This window comes from Nilaparvata lugens, chromosome 10, assembly GCF_014356525.2.
Source record: "Nilaparvata lugens isolate BPH chromosome 10, ASM1435652v1, whole genome shotgun sequence".
NCBI lineage: Eukaryota > Metazoa > Arthropoda > Insecta > Hemiptera > Delphacidae > Nilaparvata > Nilaparvata lugens.
Genome location: NC_052513.1, coordinates 45,671,906 through 45,692,439, shown reverse-complemented (window position 1 = coordinate 45,692,439; position 20,534 = coordinate 45,671,906). Strand labels below are relative to the sequence as shown.

The 20,534-nt window shown below is 34.8% G+C and overlaps 1 protein-coding gene and 1 long non-coding RNA gene across 5 annotated transcripts in view; one reads left to right on the top strand and one right to left on the bottom strand.

The window, feature by feature from the left end:
- Positions 1 to 8,542: 8,542 nt before the first annotated feature.
- Positions 8,543 to 13,037, bottom strand: LOC120353394. 2 transcript variants are annotated; one of them, XR_005572347.1, is made up of 5 exons: positions 12,854 to 13,037; positions 11,006 to 11,102; positions 9,910 to 10,037; positions 9,429 to 9,529; positions 8,543 to 8,759 (listed from the first exon to the last, which is right to left on the bottom strand). It is a non-coding gene; the product is annotated as an uncharacterized LOC120353394 (long non-coding RNA). The 2 variants fall into 2 exon arrangements; XR_005572346.1 differs by lacking the exon at positions 12,854 to 13,037 and having other exon boundaries at positions 11,006 to 11,506.
- A 217-nt stretch (positions 13,038 to 13,254) lies between these two features.
- The window catches only part of LOC111045432 (sphingomyelin phosphodiesterase 4), a 48,712-nt gene continuing 41,432 nt past the window's right edge, over positions 13,255 to 20,534 (top strand). The window contains exons 1-4 of one of the 3 annotated variants that reach the window (XM_022330845.2): positions 13,255 to 13,485; positions 15,002 to 15,299; positions 17,944 to 18,046; positions 20,014 to 20,242. In XM_022330845.2, coding sequence (XP_022186537.2) covers positions 15,003 to 15,299; positions 17,944 to 18,046; positions 20,014 to 20,242 — 629 coding nt within the window. In that variant the 5' untranslated portion in view covers positions 13,255 to 13,485; position 15,002. Of the gene's footprint in view, positions 13,486 to 13,716; positions 13,734 to 15,001; positions 15,300 to 17,943; positions 18,047 to 20,013; positions 20,243 to 20,534 lie in introns of those variants that run through there. The other 2 variants (XM_022330843.2, XM_039436972.1) reach the window with 2 other exon arrangements.

The following is a 20,534-nucleotide window of genomic DNA, read 5'->3' as shown; positions in this document are numbered from 1 at the left end:
CCGTGGTGGATCTCGCAGTGCACCACTGTCACTGTCGGGTTGGCGTCCGAACCCCGCTATCCCATTGTTGTGGATGTCGAATGAATGGAATCACAGTTCACGAATTATCAGACACATCATATGAAAATGGAAATGAGATAATGAATAATGTATAATAGAAATTAATTCATAGATCATCGCAATGCATACTTGAAATAATCATGTTTAGTACAAGTTAGAGTTTCTATACTCTTATTAGCTGAGCTCAACCTTTGATGCAGACGGAGAACAGGCCAACGAAATAGCACATCTAGTAAATTAATTGATGAATTGGAGGAAAATGACTGCAATACTTTGTGATAGAAGTAATGAAAAACTTAAGGGCAAAATCTATAAAACAGTCGTGTCGTGCGGCCCGCGTTGACATACGGAGCGGAGGCCTGGGCAGTTAAGAAAGCTCATGAACACAGACTGGAGTTCACTGAAATGAAGATGCTGAGATGGAGTTGCGGCCTAACTGGAAGGGATGGAATCCCAAATGAAATATAATTAATTATTTTTAACAAGAATGAACAGTTGATATCAGATCAGATATAGGCTTAACAATATCAGCTATCCTCTATAGAAGGTACACAATCGGCCCTACTGTTCTCCTATCTTTCTCCACTAGAAAAAAAGAAGAACAACGTTGCCAATTTTCTGTCTTTTGAAGAGGATAGCTGATACCAGTACATCTGATATTTATGTATAATTATTGGCAATATTGTTCTTCTATTTTTCTCCACTACCTTTAGGAACTAACTATAGATATTGACCAAAGTTGATGGTAAAATTGACCAAGCTATCCTCTTCAGAAGGCAGTGGCAAGGCAGATAATTGGCAACGTTGTTCTCCTACTTTCCTCCACTGCCATTATAACGTGGACCTCACTATAACGTCTCTGTTTTCAAAATTATCAAGGGACTTTATCTAATAAATTATCGAATAAAATATTTGTGATATAATGAATAATTTTGATTTATCAAGTGATTGGAAAAACTCTTATAAATTCTGATACAAGCTACATTTGGTCAAGGCGACAAAGTTGAACAGCTGATGTATAGGACAGAAGAACTGGCTAAATCATTGCCACTCTGGGCGGCACTGGCTAGATTGGCTTTCTTTCAAGATGGCGGATTTTGACGTCACGATTCTAGCCGAGTTTCCATTGTGCATGTATTGTTTGACGCTGGCCTTGATTGGGCACTGGCCACATTGCAGTGTAGATGGCAATACCAACGCGGGCCAGCGACTGAGGACTAGGCATAACATAGTGATGTTTGCAATTCACTCACCATAGATATTGTTATGCTCGATCAAGCCGCGGCCTTCGCCCAAGATGAAGACGCCACCCTGATGGCCGTTGTAGATCTCGTTGCGGTGGGGTTGCTGTGGGAATGGATGCGGTTGTCGATGAACTGGCCGAGCCCGTACAAGCCACCCGTCTGTCCGTGGTGGATCTCGCAGTGCACCACTGTCACGGATTTTGGTAACCAGCTGTACCACTACACACCGCAAAATAATAATGAAAAAATAATTAAGTATTGACAATTGATACGTTCAAATAAAATATTCAAATTATTTCTCTGATGTATCAAATTATCCTGTTTATTTGGAAGCACTATTAACGCAATTCATAGTTGATAAAATTATGGACATCAAACAGCTGATTAGCTTGAACAGCAGGTAGCCAGCCGTACCACTACACACCGCGAAAAAAAAATAGAAAATAATTAAGTATATCTATTATCAAATTAGAATTATGATATTCAAATAATTATTTTAAAAGTTTCAAATATATTTTCTAGTTTATCAATACCATTATTCATTAAAAAATTGGGAATATATATGAGTACTTTTGATTGATGCATTTGGAAAAAATATCGACATTCAATGGTTCTCAAATGATTTTTTATGAATAAGGAATTTTATAACTATAGATTGATGTCTTTATTACGTTTGAAAAAATGATTCATAAAAAGATTCACTCTTCATTCTTCAAAAGGTTTTGAAACATCATAATCAAGTTGGCTCACCGGCAAATTCAAACTAGGTTATCAACCGGCAAATTCAAAAGCTGTAGGCTATCTATGAACTAAAGTAAACTTTATGCTATACCTACTAACTACGGTATATAATTATTATATTGAAAATCGAAATAAATGGAGAAAAGTTATTCACTTGTTCTGGCTTGAAATATTTTTAAAATATTCAACAAGAAGTCTTTCAAAAGTAAGTTATTGAGGTAACATTGCTAAGGAATACATTGAGAATATGATTCAAATTTTTCTTTGATGCTATAAGATAGCTCTTTACTCTTGAATTAGAACTTAGAACTCTAATTAGTAATTAGAACTTGTTATTCAACAGTCAATTTGATATTATACAAAAAAGGTCCTCATGCGTACAAAGCTACTATGAAACTAACAAAAGTTAGAGATATAAAAACTAGGGAAAATTCTACTAGAGATGCGGTCCTGCTTTTTTTTGAAGCATTAAATCTCTCAGTTTGATTTTATTAATTGCAGTGACAAAATTTTCAACTACGGTATATGATGATAAGAAAAATGTTATATTCTACAACAACGTTTGCTACAAAATAAGGCTCTGATGAACCGTTCAATGGTTATGGTTAAATTACTGGAACATCAACCCATTATCTCACATAGCCCATAGGCCATCATGAAAATGAAACAGATCAGATTATTGAAGGGAAATCTATCAGGAATGCGAGTTGTACAGCCCACAACAGCAACTTCTTCTGAAATACTTGAAGAAACAAATCTATAGAGTCCTCAGTCACCGCTATAGTAGCATAACAGCTAATACAGAAAAATCTAATAATTTAATCAGTTATTAAACAAATTTCGTTCAACTAGATCTTATTTTGAGCAGAATTTACAGCTATTATATTTTTGATTATTGTAAATTTTCTTGTATAATTTACTACTGATCTTCAGTTTACTTGGACTGAGTTTTTGAAATCAGGTTAACTCTTTATTCTTGTTCTTTGAAAAAAAAATCTTTTATACTAAAAACTATAATAAATCTGATTAAGAAAGTAAGCATTTTTATTGATTTCTTTATCATTCCATAGTTAATAATCCCACTTGGTAACTTAGTGAAAAATTACTTTAGAGTTGTTTGTACGTCAGCTAGTTTAATCTGTTATTTTTGACTAAGTTCTTATTTTAGACTATATAATTGTCAAGTATTCTATCAAGTAAACTTGTCAATTGTTCAATGAATCTTTTCTTATCTTCTGCCATTTACACAAACAGACCCATACTTGTGGGTCAAGTAGAAGAGGGGGGCTCTTATTGCCTCATCTTCGCCCACATCATTTGTAACGTTATAAAATGAAAATAAAAGACATTTATCTATCACTTGTTGAGTCAACATCTTTCCATAGTCCAAATATCAACCGAATCTGGCACATTCGCATTTTTCATAAAATCCATGGTTTATCTAATTTTTTTTGTGAAAAATCAAAATCGCTCTAAATTCGTGACCTTATGCTCTTTGATGAGAGGAACATGAATCTGGAATCCGATTTGCAAAATTCCTCACCGTTTGAAAATTTGCAAATTTTACGTTTGAAGCTGCATAACTCACCCTGTATAGTAGCTGGGGGTGCCAAATTTGGCTCAGACATTTCTCAGATAAAGCTTCATCTATGGTGCAAATTTCAGCCAAACCTGAGATACTTTTTTCTTTACTGCTTTAAAACGCACGATGAAACATAAACAAACTATACCATAGGGTTATCTTCTTATGATATCTTTTTTCTATGATAATAATCACCATACTAATTTCTTGAATAATTCTAACGATTTAAAAGCCGTTTTCACAGTACCAGTTTGAACCAAATGTCGGCTTAATATGAATTAAATCCATGTTAAGTTTAATTGATATTAAAACACACCAGCTGATCCAATTCGGTTTAAGCTTTCACCGAGAAAACTGCACTTGGTGGGCAAGTGAATAATCGAAATAATATCATTTGAATCTTTCAAATTGAGAAATTTATTAAATAGTTGGATATCAATCATATTTCATAACACAAATTATTAAGGTACTTATCACCTGACACCGTTTATATTTTCAAAAGGCATAGTCTCTCTGTAACAGTAGACTATATTAATTCAAAACAATCAACTTGGAATTGAAACAATGTTGAAATTATTGGCCCGCTCGCCGAAGCGGCTCAGTTTGCACCAACTGAAACAGATAATATAAAAGACACTGCGGTCAACTACTGAAACAAATCCGAATCAATGTATTTGCCTTTTGAACAAAACAATATAGACATTTTGATAAAAGAAGCATATAACCTGGATTTCAAATCAATTACAAAAAGTGCAGAAATAAAAAATACATAAAAATTTACATACATGAGGTCCACGTTATTAATTAAAATATGAGGCAGTATTATTAATTAACATTGGTATTGCCAACCGTGTCTATCATTCGACAAAGCAGATCCTTCTCTATCCTTCTCTAGCTCCTCAACGTCGCCAGATCGTGTTTTAACAATATAGAATAATATAATTGATGAACAAAATATTTAATCTCAATTATTTCTTTGGAAAACATCAACTTTCTATCAAAATTTGGAAGAGAAATGGTACAGGCTCTGCCTAGTTCTTCCTCCATCGTCATAATTATATTATGATTATAGTGTTTAGAAAAATAAATGAATAATCAAATTTTATCACCTATTGTTTAATCATTGGAATGTGTATTTCCTTGACGAATAAAACATAATTGATTATTTTAAACAAGAATGAACAGTTGTTAATATGACATGAGATAGGCCTATAGCAGTAACAGCAGCTATCCTCTGGCAACGCTGTTTTCTAGTGCAATTATAACGTGGACCTCACTAGCAGCAACCCAAACGGAGCAACCAACCAATCCTGACCTGCCGACTTATAGACTAGCCTACAATGTCGCTCGGGTAGAATCGTAGAGCCGTCGCTTAGGAAACACCTCGTAAAATGCCTATTGAAATAAGTCTTCGGAAGACGTAGCTGTTCTATCTCCTCAAGTTAAATTGGATGGGCACGTTAAACTGTCGGTCACGGCTGAAGTATGACAGTCGTGAGGCCCATTGACGGCTTAAATGATATATATTCAGGCGAGGAGAAACTTCCGTCAGGAACTCCCCACCAATAAAAGCCATACGAATATTATTATTATGCCATGCCAGATTCAAATGGACAGATTGGCTAACATTAGGAAATATGTCGGCTACGTTTTTCAAAAACGTATTACAAGCTACGCTACGGCGGTGTGAGATGGCCTTCACATAGATAGATATCTATAGATAGGCTATATATTATTATATTCATCCATGAGTACGGTATATACAGCTGGATGGGAATTAATGACAAATTGCATTTATTCAAATGCTAATTAATGAATAGTTATTACTAAACGAAAATCCAAATAAATGCTGTAAATCACCCCGAATACTTGTGCTACTGCACATATTGACAACAGGGTTAACAGCTGGATGGAAATTCGATGAGAGCTACTATCTAGAAATTATTTGCCAGCCCGGGAATCGAACCCTAATTGCTAGTCAGCGTCAGGTATGCTCACGCTTACACCAAACTGACAATCTCTGGATAGCAGCGCTCATTTTATTCGAAGCCATAGCGGCCAGCCAGTCTACAGATGAAAATTCATGAGAAATAGCATTTTATTCAAATGCTAAATAATGAATGATTATTACTAAACAGTAATCCAAATTAAATGCTGTAAATCACCCCGAAGACTTGTGCTACTGCAAATATTGACAACACGGTTAACAGCTAGATGGGAATTCGATCACAACACCTACACACATAATACCTGAAGAGTCCAAGTCAATAAGTTAGAGAATGATAGTAAGGTATAGCCTGTATGGTTTCAGCTGTTGTAGCTACATATTGGCCCAACGTCGGCCAGCGTCGGCCAGCCCAGCGTAGGCCAACCAAGGCCAGCACTGGCAAACCACCCATCCACACTCTCGCGGTCGTCGTCATTAGTACGCACTTGGGCGATAGTGTGGATGCGACATTATAATTCAATAAAACCACAGATAATTATTGTTAATTTGCTACTTACCAGAGCTGATGCCCTGAAACCGACAGCAAGTAGCCCAATATGGTTAGCAACACCTGGTCGGGCAGTTAGTACTGGAGCGGCCGAGGTTGCCCAACTCATCCAGCATCCACATCCAGTGGTAGTGCGCATGCTCCTTGCATGTCCACCACCACTAGATGTGGATGCCGCCGAGTGATCGTGGTGCGGCGGCGACGACTGCAAATCAAATCAAATCTTCATTTTTCCCAAAAACATAATTACAATAACAATGATTATAAAAAACTAAAATACAATATAAAATGAAAAATGAAATTCCATCAAATAGGATAAATAATATAGATATATTAAACCAAGTCCCTGTAAGGTTTGAAAAAACCTGAGCACAGATGCTGAGTGTTCAATGACTAACAATAATGCAAGAAAATCATAAAGGGATAACATGCAACTTAGTTATGTTAACTAATATGCATTGAAAATATCGGAAGAGAAACAGGGGGTGAGGAAGAAGTAGAACCAGGATTTCACTATTTTGAGCCCGGATTCTGCTGCTTTCTTAGTATTCTCCCAATTGGCTCCCTTGAATAACAATCAAGTGTCATCGGCAAAAGCGATTGACACTCCATTTTTTAATTCTAACTTGGGAAGATCATTCATGTAGATTAGGAAGAGAATCGGAGACAGGACTGTTCCCTGTGCAAGACTATAATCAAGGCTGGTTTTATTATCAATTTTGAGGATTTGGTATCTATTGTTTAAATAGTTTTTAAATAATTAAAAATACAATCCGGCCTAAAGCAGCTGCTATGGCTGCGTTGTGCTGGTTGTGGGTTTGAATACCGCCAATGGCATGGTTGTTTTAGCATCTTATCACCAATGGCTGAAAAGAAACAATCAAGTGTGGTAAAAATTATAATAGTGAATGAATGAATGATTTGCATCGCGACTTGAATTCCCAAGTTTTAGACATTCCTTCACACACTTTTGTCATACGAAACACATACAAACGGTAGTATATATTCCAGCCCATATAATAATATTATAGTATACAGTATTGAATATACGAATGGCTTTTTATTAGTGTGGAGTTCCTGACGGAAGTTCTACTGTCAATTATTATTACTGTTTTGGACGGGTGAGATTGTAAGAACGGCACAGAATGAGAGACTACCAGCGTCACATAGACGCCCTCTACTATGGCACTTCTAATTATGCTATCTATATCTATGGTACCACTCACCGAGCGGTGAGGTCTAAAGAACGGACGTATTTAATAATAATTATAACCTTTATTTCTGCATAACTGAGTATGTCACCAATATTTACAATTGTCATATACAATAAAGTAGCATACATATAACGTTGTATTAATACATTTATTCTGAACACAGCAATCATGAGTTCAACTTGTCTTGATTCGAAAAGTTCTGTAGCACTGTAAAAGCACTATTCGAGTCTTTTAATTTCCTCCTAAACAAAGGTTTGCTCTCTATTTCAGTTGTGATATTCATTAATTCATTTACGGTACAAATGAATATTTGTCACTGAAATGAATACAAAATAGTAGGCTAGTTGGATAATTACCTGAAATGCTAGTGCAGTGCAGACGAAGATCTCGCAAGTTTCTTGAGGTATGATTCAAAACCGACCGAGTAGAATTTTTCTAGTGTCTTGTCCAAATAATTTGTTCCATTTCATCAATTTTAGAGCCTGTAACAGAACATAGATAAATTGGATGACAATATAATAAATTCACAGATGAATGAATGGAATCACAGTTCACGAATTATCAGACACATCATATGAAAATGGAAATGAGATAATGAATAATGTATAATAGAAATTAATTCATAGATCATCACAATGCATACTTGAAATAATCATGTTTAGTACAAGTTAGAGTTTCTATACTCTTATTAGCTGGGCTCAACCTTTGATGCAGACGGAGAACAGGCCAACGAAATAGCACATCTAGTAAATTAATTGATGAATTGGAGGAAAATGACTGCAATACTTTGTGATAGAAGGAATGAAAAACTTAAGGGCAAAATCTATAAAACAGTCGTGTCGTGCGGCCCGCGTTGACATACGGAGCGGAGGCCTGGGCAGTTAAGAAAGCCCATGAACACAGACTGGAGGTCACTGAAATGAAGATGCTGAGGTGGAGTTGCGGCCTAACTGGAAGGGATGGAATCCAAATGAAATATAATTAATTATTTTTAACAAGAATGAACAGTTGATATCAGATCAGATATAGGCTTAACGGTATCAGCTATCCTCTATAGAAGGTACAGAATCGGCCCTACTGTTCTCCTATCTTTCTCCACTAGAAAAATAGAAGAACAACGTTGCCAATTCTCTGTCTTTTGAAGAGGATAGCTGATACCAGTACATCTGATATTTATGTATAATTATTGGCAATGTTGTCCTTCTATTTTTCTCCACTACCTTTAGGAACTAACTATAGATATTGACCAAAGTTGGTGGTAAAATTGACCAAGCTATCCTCTTCAGAAGGCAGTGGCAAGGCAGATAATTGGCAACGTTGTTCTCCTACTTTCCTCCACTGCCATTATAACGTGGACCTCACTATAACGTCTCTGTTTTCAAAATTATCAAGGGACTTTATGCCTCCTATTGTGGTCTCAATCCTGCAAATAATATTTCAATATTTCAATGTTATATTTTTAAGTTGTGTTTCCCAATTTACGAATATCTTTGGGCCAAGATTCTATATTACTCTATAGACCTCACTATAGTACTCATCTATTTCACTATCCATGACCAACTGCTAGTTGATAATTCAATTTTGATCTACTCGTATTTTTGACGACACTACAGTCCAATTTTTGAATAATAGTACTCATCTATTTCACTATCCATGACCAACTGCTAGTTGATAATTCAATTTTGATCTACTCGTATTTTTGACGACACTACAGTCCAATTTTTGAATAATAGTTATTAATGTGTGTTAAAAATGGATTTGAAAATCGAAAGCGCTCTAAACGTGGGTAATAGTTTTTAATAACTATTATTCAAAATTTAGACTGTAGTGTCATCAAAATCGAACACTATAGTGCAATTTTTCAATTGGTAGTAGAAGTATTTCGATTCGGATACTACCAGATCATAAAAATAGATATATTACATAGAGTTGGTGATAAAATACTGCCCTGAATTGAGCCACTAACAAACTTGATAGCCAGAAAAGGGTACTGTAGCAACTATTAAGTTGTACGTAAGTAGCTATTAACTTAGTAAGAAGTAAGTATACTTAATTATAACTGAGAATAAGTAACTTAAGTTGTGAGTCCCACCTGTCTGGTTGACTTCCTTTCTGTGAGCATCAAGATTCAACATTCATGATTCAAGATCCAAATGCGTCCCCTTCTGTGTCTTCACAATCCACATTGAGTCACTGCAAAAACAGACACATATAATTAAAGTTTACAATCTTACTGTAGATCCCCAACATGTATAAGCCGATTCCTTCCTTTATTATATTATAGATTTATCATTAGAAGTAGGCTATTTATCAAGTTGATGTTTCAACAAACTAAACTGTTATTATTTGCTAGGTTGGGATAAAACTAGGAAAACATGAGCATCTTGATTCGAATCTTGATTCGAAAAGTTCTGTAGCACTGTAAAAGCACTATTCGAGTCTTTTAATTTCCTCCTAAACAAAGGTTTGCTCTCTATTTCAGTTGTGATAGGCTATTCATTTATTCATTTACGGTACAAATGAATATTTGTCACTGAAATGAATACAAAATAGTAGGCTAGTTGGATAATTACCTGAAATGCTAGTGCAGTGCAGACGAAGATCTCGCAAGTATCTTGAGGTATGATTTCAAAACCGACCGAGTAGAGTTTTTCTAGTGTCTTGTCCAAATAATTTGTTCCATTTCATCAATTTTTAGAGCCTGTAACAGAACATAGATAAATTGGATGACAATATAATAAATTCACAGATGAATGAATGGAATCACAGTTCACCAATTATCAGACGCATCATATGAGAATAGAAATGAGATAATGAATAATGCATAATAGAAATTCATAGATCATCACAATGCATACTTGAAAAAATCATGCTTCTTCTCCTACAGAAAAGGATCGTTAGAATTATAAACAATGAAAACTACCTGGCACATTGCAAACCTTTGTTTATTGAGACTGGAATACTAACACTCCCTTGTCTTTGAATCAGCTCTGATGGTTGAAAGAAGACCGGATTATTTCCAACGGAACCAACATATACATGGATACAACACAAGACGACATAATGACACCCATATACTGACTGGCGCAAGAGGGGCCCAGATACTTATGCAGCAGGATTTACAACCATCTCCCAGAAGAAGAAATAAAAAATATCAAAAGCATAGGCACCTTTAAGGACCTCCAGAAGAGACACTTACAACAAAAGCCTTACTATAGCCTGCACGAATTCTATGATGACGGTGTGTTCCGCAGGGACGACCACGGCGCTGTCGCGCTACTAGTGGGATATCTACAAGTATCAAGTAAGTATCATGCATCACGCCTCAACTACTGGACTGATTAACTTGACAATTTGCATATAGATTATTAATTATTCACCGTGGATGGTTATATTAATTCTTTTAATATAAAAGAATATTAGCCTATTGTTAATTCTTCAAGATTAAGGTAGGTCAAGTTTTAAGTCTGTTAAATTTTTGATTAGCCCATTGCGGTGCACGGGTTATCTGCTGGTATTGAATTGATTTGGTGGTGGAATACTGCCCTGAATTGAGCCACTGACAAACTTGGTAGCCAGAAAAGAGTATTGTAGCAACTATTAAGTTGTAAGTAACTAAGTAAGTATAGGCCTACTTGAGTAAAAGTATACTTATGTTGTGTGACTCACCTGTCTGGTTGACTTGCTTTTCTGTGAGCATCAAGATTCAAGATCCAAAAACATCTAAATGTGTCTTCTTCTGTGTCTTACAATCAATACCAAGCAACTGCAAAAACAGACCCACATTATTATTATTGTGTACAATCTTACTGTAGAGTGGTGAAATAAAAAAACAAAATATTACATACAGCAGGTAACCCGTGCTTTGCTAGGGACTAACTGAAAACTTCACAAACTCGACCTACTGAGATACCTCCAATACCTTCTGTTTCATTCATTGTATTCAATACACATAATTACAGAACAACTATTCAAATGGCAAATAAAACAGTGACCACTTTCAATAAAAATTTAAATCATCAATCATAAATTCATTCAAATTATAATATGCATTATCACAAATGCAGCTGAACGGTGGAGACGTCTCCTGGGGATGATGCGTCATTGAAAAATATCCTATCCCCTATTCTTTCAAGCCGATTCTTTCCATTATTACATTATAGATTTATCATTAGGTTTACCGGTACTTACCAAGTTGTCGTTCTATCAAGCTAAACTGTTATTATTTGCTAGGTTGGGATAAAACTAGGAAAACATGAGCGTTGATGAATAAATGGTTCAAATTATAATACATAACCAACTTTCTTGACTAGTGCCTTTAGCTCCTTTCCAATCATTTAAATGAATAAGTTTTATTTATCATCAAATAGCCCAAATAAAAAAAACTTATAGACTATTTGAAAAGTGTTTACCACCGTACGTTGGTTTATGCAAATTGATTTTATCTCACCAAACTGTTATTTATGAAGTAAAAATTGGGCTTGAAAGTAGAATTCTAACCTCATTCTTTTAAAGAAAAACATAGGTAGCCTCAAAATTTTGGGCCTGTTGTTTTCTCCGAATCTAATTATTGTATAAGATTATGATTAGCAATTGACAATAGATAAAATGAAAACAAAAAATGAATAAACTTGTCAATGACAGCCTTGGCTATGATACCATACAAAACCTGGAATAATATTGTAAAATAACCCATAACCTATTTGCAAATGTTCATGTTTGTTTATTAGTGAATAAACCATTACCAGCTACGTTTTATATTAAAATACAGTAAGCTTACTAGCATTTAAACCAATAAATTTGGTACTCCTCTACTGAAGAGAAGAATTTTCTAAATATTCAAGTTTCAACCAAAACATTTTTTAGTTTTGAAGATACAATATATCAAGTGATTAATATTTTTATAATGTATCTATTGATAACAAACTATCTACTGAACTTTCGACCACTGGATACTAGGCTAACCTTCAAATTCCTGTATCTGTTTACCAAATTAACCGTTTTATTCTTTAATTATTTCCACATATAATTTTAATTAAAATGATTGGAAAGATGAGATAAAAACTGTTCTATTCCTCTTTTAAATTTAGATTCAGACTAAAAATTCCAAAAATTGGTTATTGGTGGTTAATATTTTCATAACCTCAATTCATTTTTAGTTGAGTACAATTTTCAGTCAAAAAAATATATAACCAGAAAATCTGTAGGTCAATTGAAACCAATATTAAAAACTATCTAAATATCATTAAACACTGATATAATAGAGAATTATTTAAATAATATTATTTATTTATGGATTTGATCCTCTGTAGAGATGTTAAATCCGTATCAAATCAAAGATGGACGCCGTTCTGTATCTCTGTATCACCCTGACGTCATTCTGTATCAAAAATTGAACCAAAAATTACTTGAACCAAAAATTTAACATTGGAGAGATAGGAAAATCAAAAACCAATACCAGGGTATCAGAAGGACATAGGAGGTAAAAATGCAACGCGTGCTTGCAACGTAACTGACCTCGATGGAGACGGATTTTGGTAACCAGCTGTACCACTACACACCGCGAAATAATAATGAAAAAATAATTAAGTATTAACAATTAAAACGTTCAAATAAAATATTTAAATTATTTCTCTGATGTATCAAATTATCCTGTTTATTGGAAGCACTATTAACGCAATTCATAGTTGATAAAATTATGAACATCAAACAGCTGATTAGCTTGAACGAACAGCAGGTAGCCAGCCATACCAATACACACCGCAAAAAAATAATAGAAAATAATTAAGTATATCTATTTATCTATTATCAAATTAGAATATGATATTCAAATGATTATTTTAAAAGTTTCAAATATATTTTCTAGTTGATTTATACCATTATTCATTGAAAAGTTGGGAATATATATAAGTACTTTTGATTTTTAAAGTGTATTCAATATTTGATTGTATCAATTTTCAACATTAAATATTGACAATTGCAATTGAAATAAGGAAGCTTAAAATTTTTAAAAAGATTAGCAAGCAAGGCACTGGTTTTTGGATTAAGAAAAAATAAAAGTGGGGTTATGTTTGAAAGCTGTTACCTATAATATTATTTAAAACCCGAAAAGTTATATTTCTTGCAAATGCTATTTAACAATCTAGGAAGTAAGTATCAATTTGAATTTTTTTCTCACTTGTTTCATAATCTCTCGTGGAAACATAGAATCGAATTACTTATTGATCATTGTAGGTACTAACTATTATTTTTGTGTAATTAACAGTTCTTCAACTGAGTTCTTCATTAATATTGTTAATTGTTCTATATATCTCAGCTATATATTTACAACTTCTTTCATCTCATTTACACAAACTGATCTGTTTAAAATTTGTATTATTATCGCTACGTTGCCGGTGTAAGTGCAAGTCCAGTGCCAACATAGGTACCTATTATCAAATTTTTGGTTGGGATCGAGGCTAAAGTGCACGTCCAGTGCCAACATACCTGTCATCAAATTTTTGGTTGGGATCGATTTAGTATGTTATTTTGAGCACAAAAACACAAAAATTAAACGGCGCTCACTATTGTTTTTAAAATAAACTAAGTTCAAAGTAGCAGAACTTTACATGCATTTAACCTATAAGTAGCTAAGGTTAGGAAAAGCTTAGGTTAGGAAAAGATTTGGGTTGGGAAAACTCAGATTAGGAATATCATAATTTGATGATTTCAATAATCAAAATGGCTGCTTCTCATAGGTTAAATGCATGTAAAATTGTGCTACTTTGAACTTAGTTTATTTTAAAAACAATAGTGAGCGCCGTTTAATTTTTGTGATTTTGTGCTCAAAATAACATACTAAATCGATCCCAACCAAAAATTTGATAATAGGTATGTTGGCACTGGACGTGCACTTTAGCCAAAATTTGTATTAGGCCTATTATCGCTACGTTGCCTTTGACCACTTTTCGCTGGATAGGCTGTCAGTCTCAGGTCTTATTTTTGATCATTGGACGGCCTCAGTCCTTTCATCATAGATAAACTCTTCCACAGATTATAGTGGCTTGAATGCTAGCCTTCATATCATCCTTCTCTTGAAGTCGGAAATATTTCTTGAATTGAGTTCAAATCATTGAACCTATAGATTTCCTAATAAATGCATTACTTAGGTGGAATACACTGTCATTTTTGTTCTCAGTTCAATAAAAGGGTTTATATAACCTATAGATACGTGTTTAAATAGAAATTCATGGATGTGACTGTTTATCCTCCACTAAATTATTTAAAAAATGATTGTGTATAATTGAATCATTAAAAGAATAAAGATTGGTCTGCAGTGGCATCAAAGTCACTGAATTTTTGTTGACAAAGTCCTCTTCTGTACAAGCAAGATCTACCTATTAATACCTCCCTTACTTCGTCATCCTTTACACACACTTCCTATCTTGTTTTCACGTTTCAGCTGATCTATTAGATCTAATATAAATTACACCCTGTGTGTTGCACAAATGTCTGTTAACTTTTAATTCCGATTAAATGCCACAAGAACCAATTGAAGAAGCCTTCTTTTTAAAAATATATCCTTAGAATTTAATCTTGATTAAAATTTAACAGGCTTTTGTGCAACTGGAACTAACATTTTGTAATTATTTAACAACTTTTCAGTATGAATTTTATTAATTGCAGGATGCTTTCGATAATGAATGTGAATCCACTGCATGCGCGCTGTGAAATGATAAGTAAATATGTGAGCGAGTGCACAAATAAGGAGCTGGAGAGTCTGTTGCCAGTGCTTGTCGAAGAGATATTCGGCATCAGCAATCAGGTTGGATGGAACTTGAGACTGATCAAGTTCGACTCGAATGCACACGATTACGACGTTCTTTTCAAGTTCCTGCATCCCAGTGGACCAGTGTTCAAGCTCTGCTATAAACTACTGTCCGACTGTCACCTCAAGTATGAGTTTCAACTGTCATTCCTTCCAGTAAGTATAATAACTCCTACTTATCTGTTATCGATTCAGTATTTTGTTGCAAATTTCAATTATCCTTCATAATTCACGGTTACTGGATAGCGCTATGTTGTAACTGCTTTGTTGAATGATAGACAAGGATAGCAACACCAATGTCAATCAAATACTGCCGTTATAACGTGGACCACACTATAGGAATTGAACGTTAATGTTGATTGACTTACCTTGGTGACTCGGAAAAGCATGAATGCATTCTTGGGTACGTAGCGAGGTCGACTCGCGAGAACCTCGTTAGAAGCAATTGGAATATCAATTAGTAAGCGAGTAAATTCTCAGCAATGAATGGAAACCAGCGAGGTTCCACAACCATGGGGCTATCATCGCTCGATATCGGCTTTCTGCAAACATATTATTGCCCTAAAAATATACTCATAAACTAACTACTTTTCAAACAGACAAGTTTTCGAATGTTGAGTCAATTCATAATTATATTATTATATAGTATGTAGAATTCATGTGTTAAATTATCCCAAGTATTTATATCTGTTAATACTGAATGATCCGTGGTCTATAGTGAGGTCCACGTTATAATGGCAGTGTGTGATTTGCCATGATGTTGCTATCGTTGTCTATCGTTCAACACAGATGATGGAGCAATCTCTTTCACGCATTACGATGCTGTCACATCGTTTATCAACAATGTAGAAATTCAACTAACTGACGAAATATTTTATCTCGATCATGAAAATTTATTATTACATATTTAAAAAATTTATTTTCTTGACAAATAAGCTATGATTAACTATTTTCAACAATAATGAACAGTTAAATTCATCAGATATACCAGTATCAGCTGTTTGGGTGGCAAGGCTGAGATCTGACAACCCTTTTCTCCTATCTCCCTACACTGCCATTATAACGTGGACCTCACTATAGAGATCCCGGCTCCAAACCTGCCTATCACTACAATTTTTTGATCAGGTCACTCCCGTGTTATCGGATGGGCACGTTTCTTGTCGGTCCCCGCTGAAGTATAACAGTCGTAAGGCCCATTGACGGCTGAAATTGTATATTCAGGTGAGGTGGAACCTTCCCGCCTACAAAAGCCGTACGGATTTACTTTTTACTGCCGTGAATACAGTACTGTCCAGTCATTTCATCCAGTAAGTACAACTTTTATTTGTTATCGATTCATTATGTAGGTGCATGGATATGTGTGTCGCTACTGCCACACATATTCATATGAATAGAATATGGTAAGGCTCATGGTTATCCACGTTATAATGGCAGTATTTGATTAACATAGGTGTTGCTATCCTTGTCTATCATTTTTGATAGATATATATTACGTCTGGTTGACCTCAACGGCGTCAGACAAGTCAAAGTGCTAGCAAAAGCAAGACACCATCAATGATACATGAAATTTATATCTAGTATATAGTTACTATTTGTCTTTGACTCTATTAAAGTACCTAGTCAAAATATAGTCCTTCACACTACAAAAGCACTCTTCCTTTAGGCCGGTTATAGAGCTCAACCGACCGTCAGTGCGTTGTACCATCCTGACCATACGCATCCATACATCAGTTTTTCAGTTTCAGAATTCTCCTGACGAACGAACTGATCTGACTCACAAAATGGACGCGTTTACAAATTGTTTAATTGCTGATTTCGGATTTCAATACAACCTTGACTCTTATAAAACTTCTTAAGCTATGATAGTATTGTATAATAAATTTACCGTAGTCGTAGATAATAATAATAATATATAATTTTTTCTAATAAGAAAGTTGGAAATAGATGAAGAAATGTGTAGAAAAATTCTGATTTCAAATAATTATGATACATATTTAATTGAATTCATTCATTGTATATTATTCAATTCAATATCAGCTGATTGTCGAGCAGAGGTGACAGCGCAGTGGTTATGGCGCGATCGGGCAACTGATCAGTACAGCTGTGAACGCTTCTATTTGCTTCAATAGCGCGTCAGTCGACCGATGGAACGGATGCGCACGAGCTCGATCGATGGTCTTCGTACGCAGTATAAAACGCATGGTACTGACCGTGCGGTCAGACCTGCTCTGTACGGATACATGGAACATCTATGGAAAAGACAAGCGCGACTGACATACGCACTGACGGTCGGTCGAGCTGTGTAACCGTCCTTAAAAATGATTTCAAACTTCGTTTAAACTCTATCCTTAATATTTCCCGCAACCGAATTGATAGTACTTGGTAAATCTTTCTACCAATATAAGTAGGTTTTTCTTCATACCAGATCAATCTATGATAGAAAAGGTACTCTTATGCCGTGTATTGTTGATTTCCAAAATATAGAGACAGGGAACACTGAGACTCTCCAATTAAATAACAAAAAATAAAATATTTCAATAAAATAATCCTTATAATGTGTTAGTGGATGCAACCTCAACATAGTGCGCAGTGCTTTCTTTTGACAAATTCTGTTCTAAGTCAAATTAGATGTTTGTGACTTTGTTTATTAACTTGTGGTGTTTCTGGTTTACAGTGTATTATTCCATGATATTCGGCCGTACTTTAATGAGAAATTTTCAATTGATAATTCTCAGATGCTTTGATGTTCTATTGTATATTGAAATTGTTTGTGTCCAATTAATATGTTGGCTGTTAACAGGCAAAGGTTCAGCAGATGATAAATGATGGTATGGTGCTACCATTCTACACAGACAAGCTGCAGTATGATCACAAAACAAGAACACCCATTAGTCTGGCATTGAGTATCCTTTTATGATCCAGCATTTCCAACATTGTAATCTAATTAACTTTATTATTTATAAAAGTGGATGATAACAAATCTTCAATTAACCTACCTAATGTTTTACATTTATTAAAAAAAAAAATACTGGAACTGAGTGAGCCCTTTTAAGACGTTATTATTCCAAACATGATAAATAGAATTGTGAACCGATTTCATGTCAACTAATTGACCGAGCGAAGTGAGATCTACGATTCAAGTCGATGGTTTGGCATTTCTCTTAATGTTTAAATGTTTGAATGTGTATATGTTGCGCATTTACGGCGAAACGCGGTAATAGATTTTCATTAAATTTGACAGGTATGTTCCTTTTTTAATTGCGCGTCGACGTATATACAAGATTTTTGGAAATTTTGCATTTCAAGGATAATATAAAAAGAGAAAGGAGCCTCATTCATACGCCAATATTAGAGTAAAAATCAGACTATAGAATTATTCATCATAAATCAGCTGACAAGTGATTACACAGATGTGTGGAGAAGCCACTAGTTATAACTAGTAGTTCTGTGAACAGTAGACCTCACGCAGTATTTTCATCCACAAGTACCTGATTGAAACTATAGACCTTATGGAAATACAGCTTCTTCACACATCTGTGTAATCACTTGTCAGCTGATTTATGATGAATAATTCTATAGTCTGATTTTTACTTTCCTTGCCCTATTACCTTAGGTAAGGAAAGTATTGCTTTCCGAAAAAAATAAGGTACCCCAATTTCTAAATTTCTATACGTTTCAAGGTCCACTGAGTCCAAAAAAACTGGTTTTGGGATATTGGTCTGTATGTGTATGAGTGTATGTGCGTCTGTGTACACGATATCTCATCTCCCAATTAACGGAATGACTTGAAATTTGGAACTTAAGGTCCTTTCACTATAAGGATCCGACACGAACAATTTCGATCAAATGCAATTCAAGATGGCGGCTAAAATGGCGAAAATGTTGTCAAAAACAGGGTTTTTCGTGATTTTCTCGGAAACGGCTCCAACGATTTTGATCAAATTCATACCTAAAATAGTCATCGATAAGCTCTATCAACTGCCACAAGTCCCATATCTGTAAAAATTTCAGGAGCTCCGCCCCATCAATGCAGATAGATTCCCAATTATCAGGCTTCAGATACAATTGAAACAAAAAAAATCAAGTGGAATAGATTGAGCATGAAAATCTCTACAATTAATGTTCAGTAACATTTTCACCTAAAATTGAAAATAAGCTTTAAATTCGAGAAAATGTGATTATTCAATTGCAAATTATTGTTGATTCTATTAAATCATTCACTATGAAGAGATAGCAGACCTCATGTGTGTCTCCAGCGTTATTGCCCTGTCACCAGCTGGCTCAAATCTTTGAATAGTAGACTTGAGATGCGCGGGAACACTAGCGTCAGGTGATCAATTTTCATAACGGTAAGGAAAGTTGTGTGAGTGCGCCACACCAGATTTTTACTCTAATATTGGCGTATGAAGGAGGCTCCTTTTTAATTTTATATTATCCTTGAAATGCAAAATTCCCAGAAACCTTGTATATACGTCGACGCGCAATTAAAAAAGGAACTTACCTGTCAAATTTCATGAAAGTCTATTACCGCGTTTCGCCGTAAATGCGCAACATATAAACATTTAAACATTAAGAAAAATGCCGAACCGTCGACTTGAATCTTAGACCTCACTTCGCTCGGTCAATAATTTAGATCAAATATTTTGTTAATTAATTGTATTTCTATATTGTTAGAAACTGGCCACGTAGCGGAGCTAGAAAAGGATATCGCCTTTGACGAATGATAGACATGGTTAGCAACACCGATGTTAATCAAATACTGCCATTACAACGTGGACCTCACTATAATATTTCTCTTCAGTAGTTATTGATTCACGTAATTTATCACAGTCATTGTTGATGATGAGTTTAGCCTTGACTTTCCGTTCAGATCCGTTCGAATTCTACATGTTTCACTTCGTCTACCATCTGATGAACCCGAACATTCAGACAAGCGCCGACTCGAGCCAATACATGCACTGGGAGTCGCTCTACCTGAGGCTTGCCGAGGAATACTTGAACACGTTTCTGCCTTGCAACGGCTCCACGGTCTATCCGATTACCAATCTGTACAGCGGCACTTCGCCCACTCCCAGACCGCATATACCGGTTGCAACCAGGTAATTAAACTGCAATTTTTATTCATTTATTGTACAAAACACTGTAATTAATGTTTATTTTACAGTTTTGAGTACTAAGTAAAAGGAGTTTTGTTTCAATTCGGATCTTAATCTTTCTAAATTTAAAATTAATTGTTTCAAGTGTTTGTGTTTTGTTTCAATGTGGAAATTAGTGAAGAATTGGAGAGTCGCACATAACCTTTATTTGGACAATTTATTTTATGAAATTTGGATGAAAAGAAGTTTTGACTGTAGTCTGTTTCTTTGTCCTTAAGTTGATTGTAAATGATGA